Raw genomic sequence first — 22,341 nt, forward strand, 5'->3', positions numbered from 1 at the left:
CTGCTCATCACCCCCAGACACCTCTGCAGCTGGGCACGTGCAGGGCTGTGAGTGGGAAGTTGTCTACAACCAGGTCTCCTACTCAGGAATCCGTGTTCAAAGTCATTCTTGACTAACCCTAACCTCACTGTGATTACATTCCAGTCTGTTTAAACAAAGACATTTCAGGTGGGTTTCATCAATGTCACTTAGTTCTGGGGCCTCTATTCTGAGCCTCTGGAATGATCTTGGCTTTGCAGGCTGTTTGCAGGGCCACAGTGCCTTAAGTCCCACACCTCCTTCTCAGCGTCCAGGGTGGCAAGCTTTCCCAGCCCTTACCTTTCAGTCCCGGCCACTGCTCCGTGCCCTTACACTTCCCAGCCCTGTAAGATGCTTCCTCTAGTGCTTCCTTCCCAGAGACGGTCAAGAAGGACACTTTTCCACGTGGCCTCAAGGACCCGTCCCCCAGCTCCCGCACGGCGCACCTGGTCAGGTGGCTTACGTTTCCTCTGAGGCTTGAGATCTCTGTTTACTGGGGGAGGCTCCAGGTCCACCGGCAGCTCTGGCAGTGGGCTCGAGAGGCTTCCTGGGCTCATCGGGATGTAGTCATCGTGGCCGCAGGGGGTTTGAAGACTGGAGCCGGCCGCCTGGGGGCCCATGGGCACGTAGCTGTCCTCGGCCCCAACTGGAGCCGTGGGGCACACGGGGGAGAAGCCACACGGCTGCAAGAGAACAGGCACAGAACCGTCACGGCAATGGCTGAGGTGCGCTCCCGAGGGTGATGCTAGAACACGGCGGGTGGGGAGCGCGTGCAGATGCTCAAGGTCGGAGGAGATGCCGTAGGTCCTGACGAGTCCGACAAGGGCCTGGACAGCTCGAACTGGCAGTGTCCTTACAGAACACTAGAAGTCCAGTAGTTCCCAGACAATGCAAGCCTTAGGGGACACTGAAGGGTCCCCAGAGGCTCAGTGCTGAGTCTCAAAAGACTCTGAGGGAGCACATGTTGGTCAGGCCACCTGTGGTAAGGCTGAGGCTTAAAGGAACTCAAGTGCCAAACTTACCAAGTTTAAACTAAGCCGCTTGTCTCGGTGCCTTAACGACTGGCCTTCTACGTCAGCTGCAAGAAACAAGCCAGGGTGGTGAGAAACGCACGACAGTGTCCGCTGTGACCAGGTTCCATGGCCCTGCACACCGCAGGGCCCTCTGCTCAGCTCCGGGGAGGAAGAGAAGCGGACACGTTTGTGCGCGTGGCCTTGCTCCTCCATCTGATCCCGTCTGGTTGCGCATCGGGACATGGTCCCCGACAGACGGAGACCAGACCGGATCTGGAAGACTCTGTATCACGGCTTCAGGTCTCTCTGTGAATTAGGAGGACACACGGCAAACACTTAGCACATGCCCGTGGCACGTACCACAGGAATGTCCTGAGCGTCAAGAGGAGAGAGGAGAGAGGAGAGCCGGAGGTCAGAAGGGAGAAGGTCTAACAGACCCAGGGTGATGAGCAGACAAGGGACGGCACCCAGAGCAGCACGTAGCGCGCTGGAGGCCCATGACCACAGCTTTCTGGAGCAACAGCAGCCGCTCAGGCACAGGCACGGAGAGAGAGGAAAGTAGGGCTAATCCAGGACTAGAAGCTTGTCGGAGGGATGTGACGAACGGAACGGTGTGGCCAGAATAAGGGTTGGACATGTCCAAAAGGCAGAGCGGTAGGGTAAGTGGACCTCGACTCAAATGAGACATGGTTTTTGGGAATTAGCAGCTTAGAGATGGCAGTCAAAACCCTAGGAGTAGATGCGTCTCCATTGCAAGTGTTAAGACCAGTTTAACTACAAAACCCTAGTCTTGTATCCAGTCTTCACAGAATCATGAGGAAAGTCCGGTACTTGCTCTCAGCACGTGGCTACCATGGAGCTCTTCCTCAAGAACCCAGAGACACAGAAAGTCAGGTTGCCTTGGGCAAATATACTGAAGAGTCAACATCATGTTTTGGGGCGGCAGAGGGAGAGGGAGAATCTTAGGCTCCACGCCCAGCACGTGGGCTCGATCTTATGACCCTGCCATCATAACCTGAGCTGAAACCAGGAATGGGATGCTTAACTGAGCCACCCAGGTGCCCCAAGAGTCAACATCCTCTTTTTTTTTTTTTAAGATTTTATTTATTTATTTGTCAGAGAGAGAAAGGGAGAGAGTGCAAGCACAGGCAGACAGAATGGCAGGCAGAGGCAGAGGGAGAAGCAGGTTCCCTGACGAGCAAGGAGCCCGATGCGGGACTCGATCCCAGGACGCTGGGATCATGACCTGAGCCGAAGGCAGCTGCTTAACCAACTGAGCCACCCAGGCATTCCAAGTCAACATCCTCTTAAAGTGAGAGAATAATTCCCAGCTCAGAAGATGTGATGGACACTATGTATCATGTACAGACTTCTTTTGTCGGTGATGTCCTGATAAAGCCACCCTAAATCAAAGATATTCTAAATGAAGAATGTCTTTATGACCAAACATTATAGCTTAGCCTAGCCTGCCTTGAACGTGCTCAGAACACTAACATTCACCTATAGGTGGGCAGTATCAGCTAAGACAGAAGCCTATCTTGTAATAAAATAAAATAAATAAATAAATTGGGGGTTGTCTGGGGGGCTCAGTTAGTTAAGTGTCCGACTCCTAATTTCAGCTCAGGTCCTGAACTCAGGGTCCTGGGATCGATGCCCACCTCACCCATCCCTGCCCCCACTCTCTCCCTCTGCCTGTGCTGCTCCCCCTGCTCATGCACATACATGCACTTTCTCTCTCTCTCTCAAATAAATGAATAAATCTTTAAAAAAATCCTAAATCAAACCATCATAAGGCAGGGACCATGTGTATACACATATATCTTTATCTCTTTATATATTCCTTTTTAACACAAATGGTAGTATATTATACTCCCTGTTCTGCAACCTGATTTTTTCACTTAATATCTTGTATATCAGGGCAGAGAAACACAATCAAGAGCTTCTTCATTCTTTTGCTCACTGGCATTGTGTTTCATTCTACATATGGGTCATAATTTGAGTATTCCTCTATTATTAGATATCAATTTTATTTCCAACACTTTGCTTTAAAACAAAAAGAACGGGGCACCTGGGTGGCTCAGTTGGTTAAGCGGCCAACTCTCGATTTTGGCTCAGGTCAGTATTTCAGGCTTCTCAGATCGAGCCCCGCATGGGGCTCCCTGCTTCTTCCTCTCCCTCTGCTGCTTCCCTACTCGTGCTCTCTCTCTCAGAGAAGTAAATAAATCCTTAAAACAAAGGACAGAAATGGTTGAAAAAATGGACATAAATGAAATAAGAACTGAATGACTGTACTTAGGGAAAAAAGTGAAGAGAAAGATAAAACCAGGCTCAGAAATGAAGCCTTAGTTACATGATTCCCGGGGAAAAAGAGGTTCAACTGAAAATTAAATAAGTGCCATTGAATCAATGCCAGAAAATGACGAAGAAAATAAAAGAGAGAGAAAAAGAGTCACAGAAAAAATGGTTGAAATAGGAGCCAGGCAAAGAAGATGCAATAGACGTATTTATTATTGGATTCCTCAAAGAAGGAAAACCAAACAGTGGTGTAGTACTAATATTAAACACTGTAATGCAAGAAAAAGTCCACAAATAATTGTGGACGCTACATACTGAAAGGGCTCACCAACCACCTGGATGGTAAATTGTCCTACAATGGTGATACTGATAAAATGACAGAATGAAAATAAATAAATAGCTGGTTCAAACCTAGAGAAAGTACAGAGAAAACCAAAAGATATTACAGAATAAAGATAAAAGCAGACAATGGTACAGTGCAGAGAAAGAGTAGACTTAATTTTAGGAAAAAATAGACTCTATGGGGCGCCCGGCTGGCTCAGCCCATGGAGCGTGGGACTCTTGATCTTAGGGTTGTGAGTTCAGGCCCCACGCTAGGTACAGAGATTGCTTAACAATCAAATCTTTAAAAAATCAAGATATTTGTTTTCTGGGGGGAGAAAAATAACCAAAAGGCAACCAACTAGCCAATCTAATCAGTGGGTGGGGGTTAGCACAAATCTACAAAATAAGAACTGAAGGGTGCCCTGGCGGCTCAGTGGGTGAAGCCTCTGCCTTCAGCTCAGGTCATGACCCCGGGGTCCTGGGATCGAGCCCCACATCAGGCTCTCCGCTCAGCGGGGAGCCTGCTTCCCCCCTCTCTCTGCCTGCCTCTCTGCCTACTTGTGATATATCTCTCTGTCAAATAAACAAATAAAATCTTTAAAAAAAAAACAAACAAAAAAATAAGAACTGAAAAGGAGGAAATGATCACTGAAGCACAGGAAATTAAAAGAAATGAGAGTTCTCCACCAATTTCTACACAAAGTTTAAAATCTAAATGAAAAGGATCATTTCCTAGGAAAATAAAGTATACCAAAAGTGACTGAAATAGGAAACCTTACACATATAAATTACCACAGGATAAAAAAAATCACAACAGGGTCACCTTCCCAAAGCAGCAGGACCACATGATTTCCGCAGCGAATTTTTACCAACCTTTCAAAGACCAGAGCGACACAAATTGTTCCGAAGCATAGAAAAATAAAAACATATTTCTAATTCTTTTTATAACATCTAACTTTGGTAGCTCAACCTGATAAAGCAAATCAGAAAATTGCAGATTAGTATCACCTGTGATTATGAGTGCAAAAATCCTAAATAAACTGTTAGCAAACAGAAGAAGGGACGGCTATTAAACTGGCTGAAGAAAGAGCTCAGCACAGCCATGTCCCAAAAGGCAATGGTAAAATCGCATCTAACTATAAAAAAACAATTATTTTGGGATTCTTCCTATTGGCCAAAAGCACACAACACATTGGAAAGCATTCATTCAGCAAGAACTCCTGGACACCAGGTAAGAAGATCTGGGCCAGGGGAGCTCCCAGCCCCCTCCTGAAGCCCAGCAGCTCTGTTGTCCAAGGGGACTCATTTGACTTGGATCAAGCATATAACCACCCCACCCTCTAGGTGTCACCAAAAGCAGTGGTGACCAGCGACGATCATGGTAAGTGGCAAGCAGGCAGAAATACAGCAAGATGATCTAGGGAAGGGGTCGGCCAAAGTGTGCCTTGATGAACTCTCACGCACCCCTGCCAGGTCTGGAAAACTGCGTGAACACACGAGTTACCCTCATTTAGAAGAGGTCACAGAGGGCCCAAGCTGCTGACCTATCCCTAGCACAGCATGGGGCCGTGCCCACATAGAAAGCAAGAGTTGCCAAAGGCTGGAAGCCTCACGGCCTCAAGGGTTGCAGTGTGTTCTCTGACCGACCACCGACTGACCAATAAACTGGGATGACCCAGACCTCTAGGAAGCCAGGATGAAAAGTAAAAGTAAGGGATATGAAAGACAAAAGCTAAGCAGATATCGCGGGAGCTGCACATTGTGTGCGGAGCAAGACTCTAGAACATTAGTCTGGGGCACCTGGGTGGCTCAGTTGGTTGAGTGTCTGCCTTCGGCTCCGGTCATGATCTCAGGGTTCTGGGATGAAGTCCGGCATCGGGCTCTCTGCTCAGCAGGGAGCCTGCTTCTCCCCACCCCCGCCACCTCTCTCTGCCTGCCTCTCTGCCTACTTGTGATCTCTGTCAAATAAATAAATAAAATCTTTTTTAAAAATTTGAAAAAAGAAAATTAGTCTGACCAAGTCACTAAACCAACATACACCAGAATAACAGATCCTAGGGGAATCAGAATGCACTTGCTACAGTACAGTATCCAAAAGAGCCAGTTTTTAGGGGTGCTGGACTGGCTCTGCACTCAGCAGACGCAAAGAGGGGGCAAAATAATGATCCATACATGGGGAAAAACAATCAGTCAATAAAAACTGTCTCTAAAAATTTCTAGATATTGGAATTAGCAGAAAAGACTGCTATTATTTTTTTTCTCTCTCTCCCTCTCCCCACACTACCCCCCAAATAAATAAATAAATCCTTAGGGACTCCTGGGTGGCTCAGTCATTAAGCATCTGCCTTTGGCTTGGATCATGGTCCCAGGGTCCTGGGATCAAGCCCCATGCCTGGCTCCCTGCTCAGCGGGAGCCTGCTTCTCCCTCTCCCTCTGCCCCTCCACCCTCCTCATGCTCTCTTTTGCTATCTTTCTCTCTGTCTCTCTCAAATAAATAAATCTTTTTAAAAAATCAATAAATCTTTAAAAATTTATAAGATAACACAACAATGGGTCATCAATAAAAAGAAATTAGAAAGAAGCAAATGGAATTTTAGAGTTCAAAAGTACAATAACTAAAAGGTAAATTCATAAGAAGGTCTCAAGAGAAGATTTGAACTGATAGAAAAATCAATGAATTCCAAATAGATCAATATAAATTGTCCAGTACGAAAAAGAAATAAGAATGAAGAAAAATGAACAAAGTCTCAAAGACTTGTCACCACCAAACATACTAACATACATGTAATTAGAGTCCTACAAGGAGAGGAGAGAGGGAAAAAAAAAGAAGGAAGTTTTTTTGAAGAAACAATGGCAGAAAACTTCCCAGCTTTGACAAAGAACTCTACATCTAAGAAGCTCAAAGAACTCCAAGGAAGCTAAACACAAACACCTCAATACCTATACACATCACAGTCAAGTTGCTGAAAATCACAGGCAAGGAGAAACTCTCGAATGCAGTAAGAGAAAAGCAGCTCTGTAGGTACAAGAGAATCACAGTAAGATTAACAGCAGACTACTCATCAGAAACTATGGAAAGCCAGCGGTAGTAGAATTACAAATTCAAAATGCTGAAAGAAAAAAAAATCTGTCAGGTGAGAATTCTACATCCAACACAACTGTATTTCAAAAATGAAGGTGAAATAAAAACATCCCCAGAGAAACAAAGATCAAGAGAACTTACTGCAGATCCTCCTCGCAAGGAATGCTAAAGGAAAAATGCAACGATCAAAAACTTACTTGGGGAGAAGAGACACCACTGCAGTTGCTGCCGCATTGGGGATTTCTGACTTAAATTCAGGTGTCTTTTATGAATAACGAAAAGCAGCAAAAGTCAACGCTATCAGGGCAGCATTTTCAAAAAGAGAGGAAAAAGACAGGTTTGACCCTACTCGGTTTCAAGACTGTATTATTCAAGGCTTCACTGAAACTGGTATTGATCTGGAAGCAGTAGCAAAGTTTCTCGATGCTTCTGCAGCAAAACTTGATAACATGATGCACACAGGTGTCTCTGTGCTGGCTGTACCAGAAGACCCAGAGAGCACGCGAGCTCAGGTTTCCGACAAGTCAATCTGGTGCTACAAAGACCTGGAGAGAGGTTCGAAGGATGAAGTGAGCACACGGCTGCTGTTCTTAAAGGGTTTTTCCAAGTCGGAGAGGAAGTAGCTGGCTCTGGGGACTGGCGTTCTTCTGGCTAATGGGACACCTAACACATCCATTCCTAAGGGACTTTTTTTATCACGTGAATTTGGTTAAAGAAGAGGTCTCAGCAGCTTTCCCCTAAAGCTCTATAAATCGTGGATCCACGAGAGAGGTATCAATGCTAGCTGCAGGTCTTCGGCAAGTCAGCGCGGATGACGCACCGGGGAGACTTTTCCTCCCGATCGACAAAGCGCTGAACACTTCACCAGGGATTTGCTGAGCCAGGCTTGAAAGAACTTTCGGAACATGTTCAGAATCAGGAAACCATAGGAGCTCGAAAGGAACTCCAGAAAGAACTTCAAGAACAGATGTCCCATCATGATCCATCTCAGGATATAATTTCATATGTTAAAGAGGAGATGGGGGGAAAAAAAAACCACCACCATCCCAGAACCCGCTGTCATTGGAACGGTCTGGTCCAGTGAAATGAGCAGCATGGAATGGAACCAGAAGGAAGAGCCTGTAGCAGAACAAGCCAACAGGCACTTGAGGCAATACAGCCCTCTACTTGCTACCTTTCCCACTCAAGCTCAGTCTAAGCTGACTCTGTTCTGGAAGATTCAGGAGGATTGCTACAGCAACATTCATTTCATGAATGCCTTCTAGAAAACAGCGGTGCTTTTTCATCAAGCTGAAGTCCTGAGTGAGGAGCCCATGTCGCAAAGGGGAGAAGTATCTTCCTTGAGCCAACAGGAAGTTTGCAGAGTGGCTCCAAAGTGCTGAAGGAGAATTGGAGGCTGAAGCTGAAGGAGGAGAGAGTTTCGGCTGACTATACCCTCAGCAGAGCAAACCATTGCTGATCAAATGTCATGTCTCATGTGGCCCAGTTCTCAAACCTTCCTACCTCCCTATATCAAGTACCATGTAAGGGCTTTCATGGCACTTAGTTTAGTGCCACGGGTTTAGTTTCCCAAACCCTGCTGTAAGTCGCTATAGGACCTACAGATTTGAATCTAATGCTGCATTAATCGTTTCAGGTATCTTCTGCCTCCTATAATAATGTAATTTCTTTCTACTGGAATAATGTAATTTAAGGCCTCCCACAATGAACAGCTCACTTTATTCCCTGGGTTTTCTATATAAACAGTTTTCAAGATATGATTTGGTAATAATAATTTGTTATAAAAATTCTGTTTGCAAATTAAACTATAAAAGTAAAAAAAAAATTTGTGGTGATCTGTAAAGCATGAAGATAGAACAGATTTGATGACAACAGCCCAAAGAAGCCAGGTAGTGACAACAGGTTATAACTCAAAGGTATGGGAAGAAATAAAGAGCACTAGAAATGACAAATACATGGCTTAATATAAAATATTCTACGGGGGCGCCTGGGGGGCTCAGTCAGTTACGCATCTGCCTTCGGCTTGGGTTATGATACCAGGGGCCCGGGATCAAGTCCCGAGTCAGGTTCCCTGCTTAGCGGGGAGTCTGTTCTCTCTCTCTCCATCTGCCTTTCCCCCGTTTCTGTTCTCTCTCCTCTCTCAAATAAATAAATAAATAAAATATTTTTTTAAAGTTTCTAGAAATACATTTTCTCTTTGTGCATATATGTGTATATAAATATATTTTCCCAAGCCATTTCAAAGTAAGTTGCAGTAATCAAAAACTTTCACTCCAAAATATTTCAGTGTGTATCTCCTAAGAAAAAGGACTTTTTTGGGGGGGCGCCTGGGTGGCTCAGTGGGTTAAGCCTCTGCCTTTGGCTCAGGTCATGATCCCAGGGTCCTGGGGATAGAGCCCCACGTCAGGCTCTCTGCTCAGTGGGGAGCCTGCTTCTCCCTGTCCTGGTCTCCCTGCTTCTACTCACTCTCTTTCTCTCTCTCAAATAAATAAATAAACAAAATCTTTAAAAAATATACAAAATTTTTATTTTAACCACCTGATGCCCATCACAGGTGCCCTCCTTCATCCACACCAGCTGTTTCCCCCATCCCCTCACCCCCCTCCTCTCTGGTGACCACCAGTGTGTTCTCTACAGTTAAGAGTCTGTTTTTTTGGTTTGCCTCTCTCTCTTTTTCCCTTTGCTCATATGCTATTTGTCTTTCTCTGACTTATTTACTTCACTTAGCATTATAGTCTCTAGCTCCCTCCATGTCATTGCAAATGGCAAGATTTCACTCTCTTTTTTAAAAGACTTTATTTTTAAGTAATCTCTACACCCAATGTGGGGCTTGAACTCATAATTACAAGATCAAGAGTCACATGCTCTACTGACTGAGCTAGCCAGGCACCCCTCATTCTTTTTTATGGCTGAATAATATCCAAGATATATTCTTGAAAGGACAATCAATGGATACAGTAAAGTGTAAGAATGGTACTATTTGCATTAAAAAATAGAAGATTATATATGCATATTCTCTTGAATATCCAGAAAATTCTCAAGAAGGATATGGGTGATATGGGAAGAGCAAACAGGAGACAGAGGTGCAAAGGAGACTTTTCATTGTCTATCCTTTTTTTCTTCTTGGAGGAGGAAGAGTTGGGGGCATGATTTGAAACCAGAAGCGCCCTCAGTGAGGTAGTCACTTAGCAGAGCCCGTTTATTATGAAATTTGGACTCAAAATATGAGTTAAACAACAGATTAGGCACAACTGAAGAGAGACTTCAAAAACTGAAATTACTAGAATTCAGTACAAAGAGATGAAATATGTAAAAAAGAATTCAAGGGGCGCCTGGGTGGCCCAGTCATTAAGCGTCTGCCTTCAGCTCAGGTCATGATCCCAGGGTCCCGGGATCAAGCCCCACATTGCACTCCTTGCTCAGCAGGGAGCCTGCTTCTCCCTCTGCCTGCTGCTCCCCCTGCTTGCGCTCTCTCTCTCTGACAAATAAATAAAATCTTTAAAAAATCAAAAAAGAAAAGAAAAGAGAAAGACTGTCAGAATAGATGAAAATTGAAATAACAATACAAAAAATAGCTCTATGTTTTTATAAGAAACCTATCTAAAAGTTAGTCACAGAATAATGAGAAAACATGCACCATGCCAATACTAACCAACAGAATGCTGGTTAGTACTTAGTAGTATTTAGTACTTGACACAGACATAGTATGTCAGTATCATAAAACAGACTTTAAGACAAAAACATTACTAGAGAGTCATGACAAATCGATAAAAGTTTCAATTCACTAGGAAAATACAAAATTATAAGAGGTATGTAACTAGGGTGGCATGGGTGGCTCAGTTGGTTAAGCAACTGCCTTCGGCTCAGGTCATGATCCTGGAGTCCCGGGATCGAGTCCCACATCGGGCTCCTTGCTTGACAGGGAGTCTGCTTCTCCCGCTGACCTCTTTCCTCTCATGCTCACGTTCTCTCTCTCTCTCTCAAATAATAGACAAAATCTTTTTTTAAAAAGAGGTATATAATTAATGACATAGCTGTAAATTATACACAGAAAAACCTGACAGAATTATAAAGGAGAAAGAGACACGCTTCAGTCATAGGGGCAGACTTGAATACAGCTCTCGGTAACTGCTACAACAAGGAAACAGAAAATCAGTGCAGACAGAGGAGGGATGAATGACACGACCACTGAAGAACCTGACCAGGGTACCCTGTATACTTTTTGGTACATTCTGATTATTCACAGAAATACTTGTGTGCTCTGCTGCAAAAGAAATCTCAGATTTCCAAGGACTGAACTAGAGGATGTTCTCGAACCAGAATATAATCGATGAGAAAAATCACTAGAAATTTCTCAGGTTTGGAAATGAAGAAATGCAGTTTTAAATAATGCATGGGGCAAAGAAGAGGCTACAATGAAAACTAGAAAATATTTTGAACAGAATGAAAGTGAAAATATGATATCTCAAGAAGTGTGGGATGTGGCTGTAGGGCTATAAGGCTGAAAATCTGTAGCCTTAAACATGTACGTTAGGTAAAAAAACAAAGGCAGAAATTCAATAAGCCACCCATCCATTAAAAGAATTCAGGAAAATATGCAAATTACCTCCAAGGAAGTACAACAGGGGTCAAAAGAACCAGAGAGTATTTTTTTTAAAACCCCCATTCTTGGTGGGCTGTAAGGAACAGGCTGCTGGTCACATTTGGCCCATAGGCCACAGTTTGTTGACCCAAGAAGGAAGGAAAAGAATAAAGGTATGAGCAAAAATTAATGCAACAGAAAACAAATATACAACTGGAAAAAAATTCAACAAAACCAAAACTTGTACTCTGATTAAACAAACCAACAAACAAACAAACAAAAAACAAAAGAAAAGGAAACAAAAAACAAAGCAAAACAGGGGCACCTGGCTGGCTCAGTGGGTAGAGCACGTGACTCTTGATCTCGGGGTCATGAGTACAAGCCCCATTTTGGGTGTAGAGCTTACTTAAAACAAAATAACTAGTAAAGCTGATAAACTGCCAGCAAGACTGACTAAGAAAAACAGATGAAGACCAGCATTATCAATAACAGGAATGAAAAGAAGCTATAACAGGGTCTATAATAAGAGCCTACAGATAGCAAGAGGCTATTATAATCAATTTTATGACAGTAAATTTGAAAAATGAGGAGAAATAAACAGATTGTTTGAAAAATATAGATAATCTGAATAGTCTATTAAAATAGACTAAAGAGGGGCGCCTGGGTGGTTCAGTGGGTTAAGTCCCTGCCTTCGGCTTGGGTCATGATGTCAGGATTGAGGGCCTTTGCCATCAGGGGTGCTGGGTCACTGGATGGCGATCTATGTGGAAAATAATGAATCTTGAGTCTACTCTGCGGTCACAGGCAAGCATCAAGTCCAGGTCGACCTCAGTGGGGAAGGCATATTCCTTCTGCTTTATTGGACCCATGTTGCTTCTGTCCTTCACTGTTGCTTTGGGTCTTCGTTTCATGGTCAAAACCTCTGTTCTAATGAGTTTTATTTTGATGAGACTTTGTTGCATTCGTGTAAAAGAATACAATTGTTTTAGGTCTGTCTTAAAGTTTTGAATTATTTCAATTTTTTTGTTCTTTGATACCTTTTTTAAAAGATTTTACTTTTTAAGTACTCTCTACACCCTGTGTGGGGCTTGAACTTACAACCCCAAGGTCAAGAGTCACGTGCTCTACAGACTGAGCTGACCAGGCACCCTTTCAGTTGGAGACTTCTGATCCATTTTCACAGTCCATCATTCTACTGGTGTAGTCATTTTGCTTTCCAGAATCTGCTTACACAGTCCTTCAGTTTCCCCTTTTGGCCACCATTCACACTTTAGCACATTAAGATCCTTTGTGCAGTCAGCATGTGCTTGTCTCACTGAGGTTGGCAGAAAGTAACATGTAAAGGTCGCATCACTAGGGACACTGGGGGAGACCTTCGCCAGAGTGAGTTAGCACTACAGCCAGAATGAGTTTGTGTTCCTTAAACTTGCAGAATTCCTTTAAGATATGACCTTAGAGGGAGCAGTGCTGGAGTGATCATCTTTGGTTGGGACAGTGGTTGGGGGCTCGGGGGGCGGAGAGAGGGAGAGAGAGAGGGAGGGAGGCAGCAAGGAAACCCCATCAGAATAAACAGCTTTATAGAAAAAGGGAAAAGAGGGCTCTAGGAGGGCATGGCAACAGACCGCAGTGATAGGGCTGGGTGAGAATTACATTGATGGTGACAGCCGGGTGAAAAGCTACACCCCTAGTGGACGGTCAGCTCAACCTGGAGGGACCCGTATGGCGTGGGGCGATGAATAGGGCCAATGGGATAGTTGGAAAAGAAAAGAGCTAAGGTCTACCATCTCTCTTCTCACTGTACCCGTGACAGCCGAAGACTGCAACCTGGCTGGGTGGCGGGGGCAGGGGGGGGTGGCGACATCCGCACACGGATGCAAGGAGAGAGGAGGCAGGCTTCGTGGTCTGAGCTGACGTCCACCACTTACCTTTCCAGGTGCTCACGTTATCTAAGCCGGAGAGAGAGACCCTTCTCGGTGCCGCAGTGCTCTCGGGCCTCCCAATGTGGCGCCGCTCGGAGAGGTGGCTTGGCTTCGGGGGGCGCGGCGGCGGCGTGCCGGACGCCAGGTCGCGTTCTGCGGCTTCGTAGGGCAGGAGACCTTGGTTCTTGTCGACCTGAACGGTGGCATTTAAGGGTGTTTCTGGCAGCGGCGAAGAGCAGCGATCCCTGGCCGGCCCAGTGCTGTCCCTGCTCCGTGTCAAGGCGGCCTGTGGCCGCAGGGAAGGCACCTTCTGGGAGCCACTCCCACAGCGCAAGGGGCGGCCCGAGCCAGCGGGGGCCACAGATGGCGGGCCGTCGACGAAGACATCATCGGATGAAACCTGCTCCAGTGAGCGCTCCGAGGTCGAGCAGCTGTCACATCTGCTGGGCAGACTGCGGGAAGAAAGCAGGACGTGTGACCAAACGCAGCAGGTCCTTGGCGGAAGTGACAAGACAAAAGCCACCTCCGTGCCACGGAAGCCGAGCTGGCCTCTTTCCCATGCTGCCACTGTCGTCCCCGCCCCCACCAATCCCTGGATGCAGGACATCGGCTCAGACACATATGGGGACGCAAGGTCAGACACAAAAGCCACATGCATGAGTCATCCCCAGGCTGACGGCGCTCTGTCCCCACCTCGGCTGCGGCAGGAAGAAGTGAGGGAGACACACCCACTCCAAGATGCCACGGCTAAGCAGACTCGGCCCATGGCAGCGCCCAGGAGGCAGCGGAGGTTCCGCGGACACAGACGAGCATGGAAGCGTACCTGGCCTGTCGCGGTGGTCCAGTCTCACAGTTGGACAGAATCAGATAGTCAGGAAGGGGCAGAAACTCTGACTCACTTCTGCTGTCCTCAGAGGCCACGAAATCCGTGCTTACGTCACCTCTCAGCCCAGAGGCGCTGGGGGCGCAGCCACTGGGAAGGCTACTGCCTGGCGCTGGCTGGAGGGCGGGGGGCCCGCAAGAGCAGCTCTCTGTTGGATCTGCTGGGGAAAGTGTTGCCCAGGTTAACGGTGAAGGGCGGCTACAGCACTCACTCACCCATCCTCTGGCAGCATCTACAAGGCCAAACAGAAGATGCAAATCACAGCTGGTGTTTGCCATGACGGAGGCAACCATTTCCCCGAGCTATAAACAATGTCTGGGGAAGAAGGCCCATGTTCCAAGACTGAAGTGTTGAATCAATTAAGAGTAAAAAAAGTGAAGCATTCTTGGCCTCGAAGTCTGCACTAACGTAGTCTACTTACAGCTTCTTTATGGCTCTTGGCCGTAACCCCACGCGACTGTTTATTCACTCAACACACATGTATGTTCCACAGAATGTGTGCGCGCATCGTCCATGTGCATGCACACAGACATGCGTGTCTATGCCTGCCTGGACAAGATATCCCAGTGCACGCACTGCGCTCGCAGTGCTCTTTCAAGTCTGCTCGGACAGACTCTGGCCTCCCTGGAGTCTACAAGCCGCTGGAGGAGACAGACAAGTGAAACATAAATAATCCTGGTAATGATGTGTAAGGAAAAGGAAAGAAGGAAATAGGGTGTGATGGCTGGGAAAGCCGCCATTTCTCAAGAAGCATAACACTCAGAACCGGCCAGTGAAAAGCCTGTTTTTATCTCCCCTTTGAACCCCACTGGCACGAGTTTGGGATTCCTGTGTCCCACTGGTACAGAACTGAGTTCAAGTCCAGGGTGTGCTGTTTGCTGTTGGAACTGTGGGTTAGCTACCGACCTGCTGCCGGTTTGCTTCTTTGTAAGGCAGAGATGCTAATAGCACGTAGACCACAAACTTGGTCTGGGGACAAGATGAGCTCATGCACGAGAGCAGTTAGCAGAGCTCCCGGGCAAAGTACACCCGAGGCAGTGACCAGCTAGGGCTGCTGGATACAGGACCAAACACTTCATGTGAAAAGCCACAAGAAATGGCCTGGGGGTTATTCTCAGATGAAGAGGACTATGCTCTTACATCCTTCTAAGAACTGACAAGGGGGGACTACAGGGAATGATAAGGGTCCTAGGGGTGGTTTCTGGCTTCTTCCAAATTCTTGCCAGACCTGCCTATTTTCTGCCAGGTTCTGACTCATTCCTGTTTTTCTTTGAATACTGGGAAATACGTGGAGTATCTATGATTTATGATAACTCCTGCATGAGGCAAGCAACAGAGGGGACACACACCTTGGCACATGGACACAGAAGTGCTGGGCTGAAGGTGGGGACTAGGGTGGCTGGGAGTGAGCAGGAAGCCTGGAAGAGTTGGTCAGGGACGCTCGCCTTCTTTGCATCGGTTGGACTCTGGCCAGGAGGGACTCACTGTGGCTTCGTAAGGAAGCTTCAACCCTTGTAGCAAGAATAAAGGGCTTTGCCATCGCATTGTTTCCTTTTATTCCAGTGCTCCGGAAGCTCAGTGAGGAGACTGAAGTTTCCCAGGAAACACGCTGCAGCGCCACCTAGCGTTTGATGTGTTTCCAGGGGGGCGGTGAGAAGCGCGATGTTGACGGGGTTGGCAACGGCCAACTGATGCGAAAGGAGATCAGATTCAAGTGTAACTTGTACACGAGTACACGTGGATGCAAGAGAGCAAGAGTGAGAGTGAGCGAGAGCAAGAGAAAGCAAGCAAAGGGGAGAGGAAGAGAACAGGAGGAAGAGCCCACAGCAACCTCAAAGCTAATTTGCTTTGCACAAACCTCAAGCCGATGGGAGATATGAGATATGAGAGTTCTGGCTTTTTACCGCCCACTGCTGAAAAGCCCGATCGACAACAGAAAACCTGGGGTTCCATGAATTAATAAAAAACGCTGATATTTAATACTTCCAGGAAATCAGCAGCAGCCACGTTCTACCTTTACTGCACCTCTCCTGTGGCACATTCGAACCAGGTACATGTGCCACCCAAATGTGCCACAGGACAGATGCAGTAAAGGCAGAATGTGGCTGAGATGTCCTGGAGCCTGTCCACACACACTGGAAGCAGCGGTGGTCAGCATCACCACTGGTCCCCCCCCCCCCCCCTGTGGCCATGTCCCCCTCACCTCCCCCCCCTCCCCCCTCTCACCTGCACCCTCCTCCAGCTGGCCCAGATTGCAGACCTGACTGATGCTGTACACCCACACCAGCATCTCCACCTCGGTCTTGGCCACCAGATAAAAGGTACGTGAAGTCGTCTTGACGATGAATACGAAATTATTCTGAAACTCCTTGCGCAGGAAGCCAGGGCCCACGTGCCTCCAGACGGCGCACTCGCTCAGGTCGATGGCGCGGATGGGCTTGCTCGCGTGCTTGCTGCGGTAGTACTCCAGCATGTCCGGGCTGCCACTCATGCGGCCCCGCCGGAGCACGAACCAGCGCCGGCGCCAGGCCTGCGGAGAGGCAAGGCGACAGGGACTTACTTACCGTCCTGACGAGGACAGTGGAGAACTCACTGGGTCACCTCAGTGAAATCAGGCCAAGGCCACCAGCCTCAGCTGGAACGCAGTGCGCACCGCCTTCAAGCCGGCTCTAGCCAGCTTTCAGCAGCCACGTGGCACAGGGACATGATAGAAATGGACACACGCACCCACTAAAGCCCCTGGTGACCGGTGAGGAGACAGCTGGTTTACCACCCTCCATCGCGGTCCAAAAGCCAAGATCAGACTCTCAAATCAGATACAACTGAGGACTGCCCACCACTGCCAAGAGAAGACTCACACACATTTGACAGACAGAGTCATCGCCATCTGAAGTGGACGACTGTCTTGCTGTAAAGCCCCAAGGGCTTCACAATAACCCGTTTAGTCTCCAAGCTATACTTGAGAGAAGTCACTATTTTGATGTCCATTTTCCATATGAGAACATTGAGGTTTGGAAAAATGAACTAATGCTAATCCCTAAGGAAGGGATGTGAACTCAAGTGAGCACAGAAGGAGCTGCAGTGAGCGTGAGGTAAAAATAGGACAGTGGGCTCTGTGGCCAACCCTTCACAAGTGTGTGACTATAGACTGGAACACCTCTAGGCCAAAGGATTTTTTTTTTAACAGAACGAAACAAGCAATACAAGGGGCAGAGGGAGAGGGAGAGAGAATTTTCAACAGATGACACGCTGAGCACAGAGTCTGGCTCAGGGCTCAGTCCCACCCCTCTGAGACAACGACCGAGCCAAAACCAAGTCACTCAACCAACCAAGTCACCTAGGCGTCCCCAAGGTATGTTTTCTGAAAGATTTTATTTATTTCTCAGAGAGGAACAGCACGCACAAGCAGGGGTAGAGGCAGAGGAAGAGGGAGAAGCAGGCTCCCCTCTGAGCAGGGAGCCCGTTACAAGACTCCATCCCAGGCCCCAGGGACCATGACCTGAGCCGAACGCAGACCTGAGCCACCCAGGCACCTGAGGATTTTTTTTTTTTTTTCAGATGAAAAACACTTAAGCATTCACCTCCTAAATCAGTGTTTCCTCATCAGGGATTGGGACGCCCCAGGGGGCATCTGAAAAGAGGTGTGTTTTGCGCGTCCTGAAGGCCAAGGGCGGAGGGGTGACTGTCGGGCCCTGCGGAGAAACGCTGTAACACATAAAGGGAACTTGTTCCAAGCCACGGGATCTCAGAAAGAGCCAAACGCTGAGGTAAAATGATCAGGGAAACCTTAGTCCATGCTCAGAAAAGACAATGATGTTCCAAAGAAACCAGCACCAAGACATGGCTCCGCAGACACCCACGTCCCCGACCTAGAGGAGCTCCATCATGGGGTATGAAGCCTAGGAAAAGACGTGAATTTGCAATTGACCGCGGCCCCGCCGTTGTAAGGAGTCCTTGGTATCTGTAAACTTCCCACCATCTCCTGGAGGAGACCTTCCTCAGGTTCCCCATTTCCCCACATTGGACACCTCGCTTTCTGCTAGGAAGAGCGGGGCACGGACAAGGGTCACGGGCTGCCGGCTACGGCGGGCTCTTCTACACGGGATCTCCTCACCGTTGCAGCTGCCAAGGGCAAGTGCAGAGATTTACAGCTCTGTGCGCGGCTCTTCCGAGCAGCAGGTGCGACAGCAGGAAGCGTGGGCTTCTGCCAGGAGGCGTGACGGCCACTGGGACAGGAAGTGTTTTGTATCTCGGGCATCATGGGTGGCTGACACATTTAAAAGCCCACCGACCAAGAGGCCAGGGAGGAAGGAAAAGCCCCCGTCTGGAGCGTTTGTGATGGCCTCCCTGTCCAGGGCACACGAGCTCCAGCGCAGCAGAGAAGCTGGTCAGGCCCTGAGGGGCAGAAGGCCACTCAGCCCAACGGCCGACCGTTACACCTCAGACCAGTAAACCCTTCTGAGGCCGTGGCGAGGGGCAGCCACGAGAAGGCAAAGGTGCCGCTTCATGCTGGGTCGGGACAAGGAGGGGAATCGGTGCCTAGCAGGTGAGCCCCGGCCGGTTCTGCCTTTACGGACACTGTGAACATCTGAGGACAGGTCGGGCCACTCGGAAGAGGGACAAAGCATGTGATTAAGTCCTTGTTTTTAAGACAGGAGAAAGAACAGCACGTTTGTGTGCCCATGATCCAGGAGGGACAGAAAAGTGGCTGAGTCCATAAATTCTTGACGCAAACACAGGGCCTTGGATGGGAAGAGAAGGAGCTTGAGCATCGCTGCAGGCTTTGGGACATGGGGGGATGGGAACTGGGCAAACAGGGACATGAAACCTAATCCCTGGGTCCCCTGAGAAGGTGCAGGCCCTGCAAAGGGTCCAGAGGATGCAGGAACATCCAGTGCACCTGCTAAGGAAAGCCTTCACGGGGACTCTGGGTACCCTGAACTTTCCAAAGGCAACTTCGGTCGGGAACTGTGAAGAGGAACTGTGTGGTACTTCCCAAAAGAGACTGTAAAAGAGGAACTCAAACTGAGTGCGGAACCAAGTTTCAACTGAACTGCTCTCAGTTTTATGGGAACAGCTTTCTCTTCCTTCGACAGCAGTTCGGAGGGAGTAATACTGAGAGTCAGCATGCGTCCCAGCAGACAACAAACACAGAGAAGCCGCTGCAAGCCGGTCCGGAGACGAGCCTGCTGCGCGGCCGGGATGGCAAAGGGGCAGAAATAGGAAACGGGAAGATTCCGACCGAGCGCTGAGGCGGCCTGCGGAAGGGTCAGCCAGGAGCAGCGGGAGCACAGAGGAGAAAGACACGGCCGTGTCTGGGGTCACTCATCTGTTCAGCAGCCGCCTCCTGATGGCCTCCTGTGGCTCGCAACAGCATGGGGACCGCGGGGAGGCAGGCGCATGGGGCACAGGCTCCCTCGTGCCTTCCTGTAATGCAAGTGTCCCAGTCAGGCTTTGCATCCCCCAGACACCCACTTCAGAGACACAGCACCAGATGGGGAGCAGGGCCCCTTGCCCCACTGAGGCACCTCTGTTCCAGAGACCCTGGTGGATTTTGGTAAGTGACCATTCGGGCCACTTGTTTCTTCTCTTCCCATGCTTGTGCTTCAAACTCACCAACAATGAACCCAGGAAACCCTATGCCCCACCCTCAGCCCTAATAAAAGCAGAACCCCAGCCCCCGTGAGCATTCTTCTACCTACAGCCTTGCTGTGTGGCCGCAGGTGTTCTGGGTCTTGTAAGTAATCACTTAGATTTCTTCACAATCTCCTGATGGTTGTTGCTAAAGGGCTCCTTGCCATCATAGTAAGAACCACAAGAGTCGGTCCAGCCACGGCAATGGGTACTGGGGGGCTGAGACGGGCCCGACAGGTACCGGGACTGAAGAGGCCTAAACCATACGAGGGCTGGGAGTTCCGCAGGCCCGGGCGGCAGGAGTGGAAGCAGAAGGAAAAATGGCAGGCGCCCAGTAACTTCCAGAGGAGGCAGCACAACTCACCAGCAGACCCTCCCGCAGGGTTTCATTGTTTATTTTGTATTTTTTTTTTTAAAAGATTGTATTTATTTGAGAGCAAGCACGTGCACGTGTGAGTTGGGGGAGCGGCAGAGGGAGAAGAGGGACCAGCAGATGCCTCGCTAACCAGGCAGCCCTTCTGGAAGTGGGAGACATGTGACATCTGAAAGCAGCTGGCCAGCACCAAAGTGTAGCTCTTTGCATTGAAATAGAGCAGGGATGCCTGGCTGGCTCAGTCTTGATTTCAGGGTTGTCAGTTCGAGCCCCATGTTGGGTGTAGGGGTGTAGAGATTACTTAAAAATAATAAACTTTAAAAAGAGAAAGATACAATGAAACAGGGCCACAAGGAAGTTATCAGATCTGACCAGAGTCATGTCAGAAGGACTCTAGAGCCAACTTAAAGAAGCTCGTACTGGCCAAAATATGGAACATTTTGAGCCTTAATAAATATACCTATTACAGTGGCTGGAAACCCATCAGCTATGTTTAAATCCATGTGTTCATCATGATATTAAAAGAGAAGAAAAAGGAGCACCTGGGTGGCTCAGTGGGTTAAGCCTCTACCCTCAGCTCAGGTCATCATCTCAGGGCCCTGGGATCAAGCCCCGCATCAGGCTCTCTGCTCAGCAGGGAGCCTGCTTCCTCCTCGCTCTCTGCCTGCCTCTCTGCATACTTGTGATCTCTATCTGTCAAATAAATAAATAAAATCTTTAAAAAAAATAAAAGTTTTTAAAAAAAGAGAAGAAAAAAATTTCATCCTCAGAGGGTGGGAGGGAGCCACTCCATTAATGGTACAAACTGGTCATCACCCTCCTTCTCCTATGAGCCAGACCACCCAGAAGATGAAGGGAAACATGTTTTTATAAATGTATTCTGACTCATAAAGGAAAATAAATGATAGAATTAGAGTACCAGCATTTTGCTGTCCCTGGCGAATTAGTAAGGATGCATATTAAGCATCAACAATTGCTAGCTCAGGAAGCAAAACATGCAGACGTTCTGTGCTTTCAGGAGCCTGGCATGGGCTGTCACCAGCCAAAACCCAGACTGTGGGAAATTTGGCATCTCAAAGGCCCAGGTTCTTCCCCAGATCAACGATGGAGAAAAATAAAAGGATGGGAGGAATGCTGTTTATGAGATCAAAACTTTATTTATCTTTAAAGATTTTATTTATTCATTTCAGACAGAGAGAGAGAGAAAGAACGCAGGAGCTGGGGGGAGAGACAGAGGCAGAGGGAGAAGCAGACTCCCTGCTGAGCAGGGAGCCTGATGTGGGACTTGATCCCAGGACCTGGAGATGATAACCTGAGCTGAAGGTAGACACTTAACCATCCTAGCTACCCAGGTGCCCCCAAACTTAATTTTTTTTTTAAGATTTTATTTAGGGACGGCTGGGTGGCTCAGGTGGTTGAGCATCTGCCTTCGGCTCAGGTTATGATCCTAGGGTCCTGGGATAGAGTCCCGCATCAGGCTCTCTGCTCAGTGGGGATCCTGCTTCTGTCTCTCCCACTCCCCCTGCTTGTGTTCCCTCTCTCTGACAAATAAATAAAATGTTTTTTAAAAATAAAGATTTTATTTATTTGAGAGACAGCAAGCAAGCATGAGCGGGAAGAGGGGCAGAGGAGAGGGAGAAGCGGACTCCCCTCTGAGCAGGAAGCCCGATGCAGGGCTCCATCCCAGAACCCTGGGACTATGACCCAAGCTAAAGGCAGATGTTTAACACCTAACCAACTTAGTCCCCCAGGCGCCCCGATAAAAAGGATTTGAAAACAATTCCTCTGGAGGCCATGTTCACAGATCCATTGGATAAACAGTTACTAAGTGCCTACCACATGCCAGGCCCTGTGCACAAAGGGAAGGTTTGTCAGAAAAGTTCTAGACCCACAGAGGATGAGAGGCCCGAGGGCTGCTGTCTCTTCTCACTTGGGAGCTGCTGACGTGTGAAAGTGAGGGATGGCCGGGTTTCGTGGCTGCACAGGTCTCCACCTTCTCTCTCCTCGGACCTCCTCTGCTGGGCAGGTCACGAGTGGCTCGGGAAGCCAAGATGGAAAGGGGAGAAGTCAACAGTTCAGGGTAGACAGTGAAGATGAGCGTGTCCTGCACCGAGAGGATCTAGAAAGCAAAAGCACGACGCAAACAATCAGCCGAAATTCTGATTTAGAGAAACGGACTGCAAAAATGGGGAGGGGCTGGAGTAAAAGTCAGGACCTG

General features: G+C 48.1%; 1 protein-coding gene and 1 pseudogene across 3 annotated transcripts in view; one reads left to right on the top strand and one right to left on the bottom strand.

Moving 5' to 3' along the window:
• Positions 1 to 22,341, bottom strand: part of LOC111139210 (GRB2 associated binding protein 3) — a 79,915-nt gene that overhangs the window by 17,016 nt on the left and 40,558 nt on the right. For 2 of the 3 annotated variants that reach the window (XM_022491414.1, XM_022491412.1), the window contains exons 2-6: positions 16,343 to 16,646; positions 14,057 to 14,276; positions 13,240 to 13,685; positions 1,041 to 1,096; positions 482 to 701 (exon numbers count right to left, since the gene is read on the bottom strand). In XM_022491414.1, coding sequence (XP_022347122.1) covers positions 482 to 701; positions 1,041 to 1,096; positions 13,240 to 13,685; positions 14,057 to 14,276; positions 16,343 to 16,646 — 1,246 coding nt within the window. The remainder of the gene's footprint in view (positions 1 to 481; positions 702 to 1,040; positions 1,097 to 13,239; positions 13,686 to 14,056; positions 14,277 to 16,342; positions 16,647 to 22,341) is intronic. The other variant, XM_022491413.1, reaches the window with a different exon arrangement.
• On the top strand, positions 6,991 to 8,160 carry LOC111139121 (annotated as a pseudogene).

The sequence above is a fragment of the Enhydra lutris genome, unplaced genomic scaffold (genome assembly GCF_002288905.1).
Source record: "Enhydra lutris kenyoni isolate GAN:26980312 unplaced genomic scaffold, ASM228890v2 scaffoldscaffold96, whole genome shotgun sequence".
Lineage (NCBI taxonomy): Eukaryota > Metazoa > Chordata > Mammalia > Carnivora > Mustelidae > Enhydra > Enhydra lutris.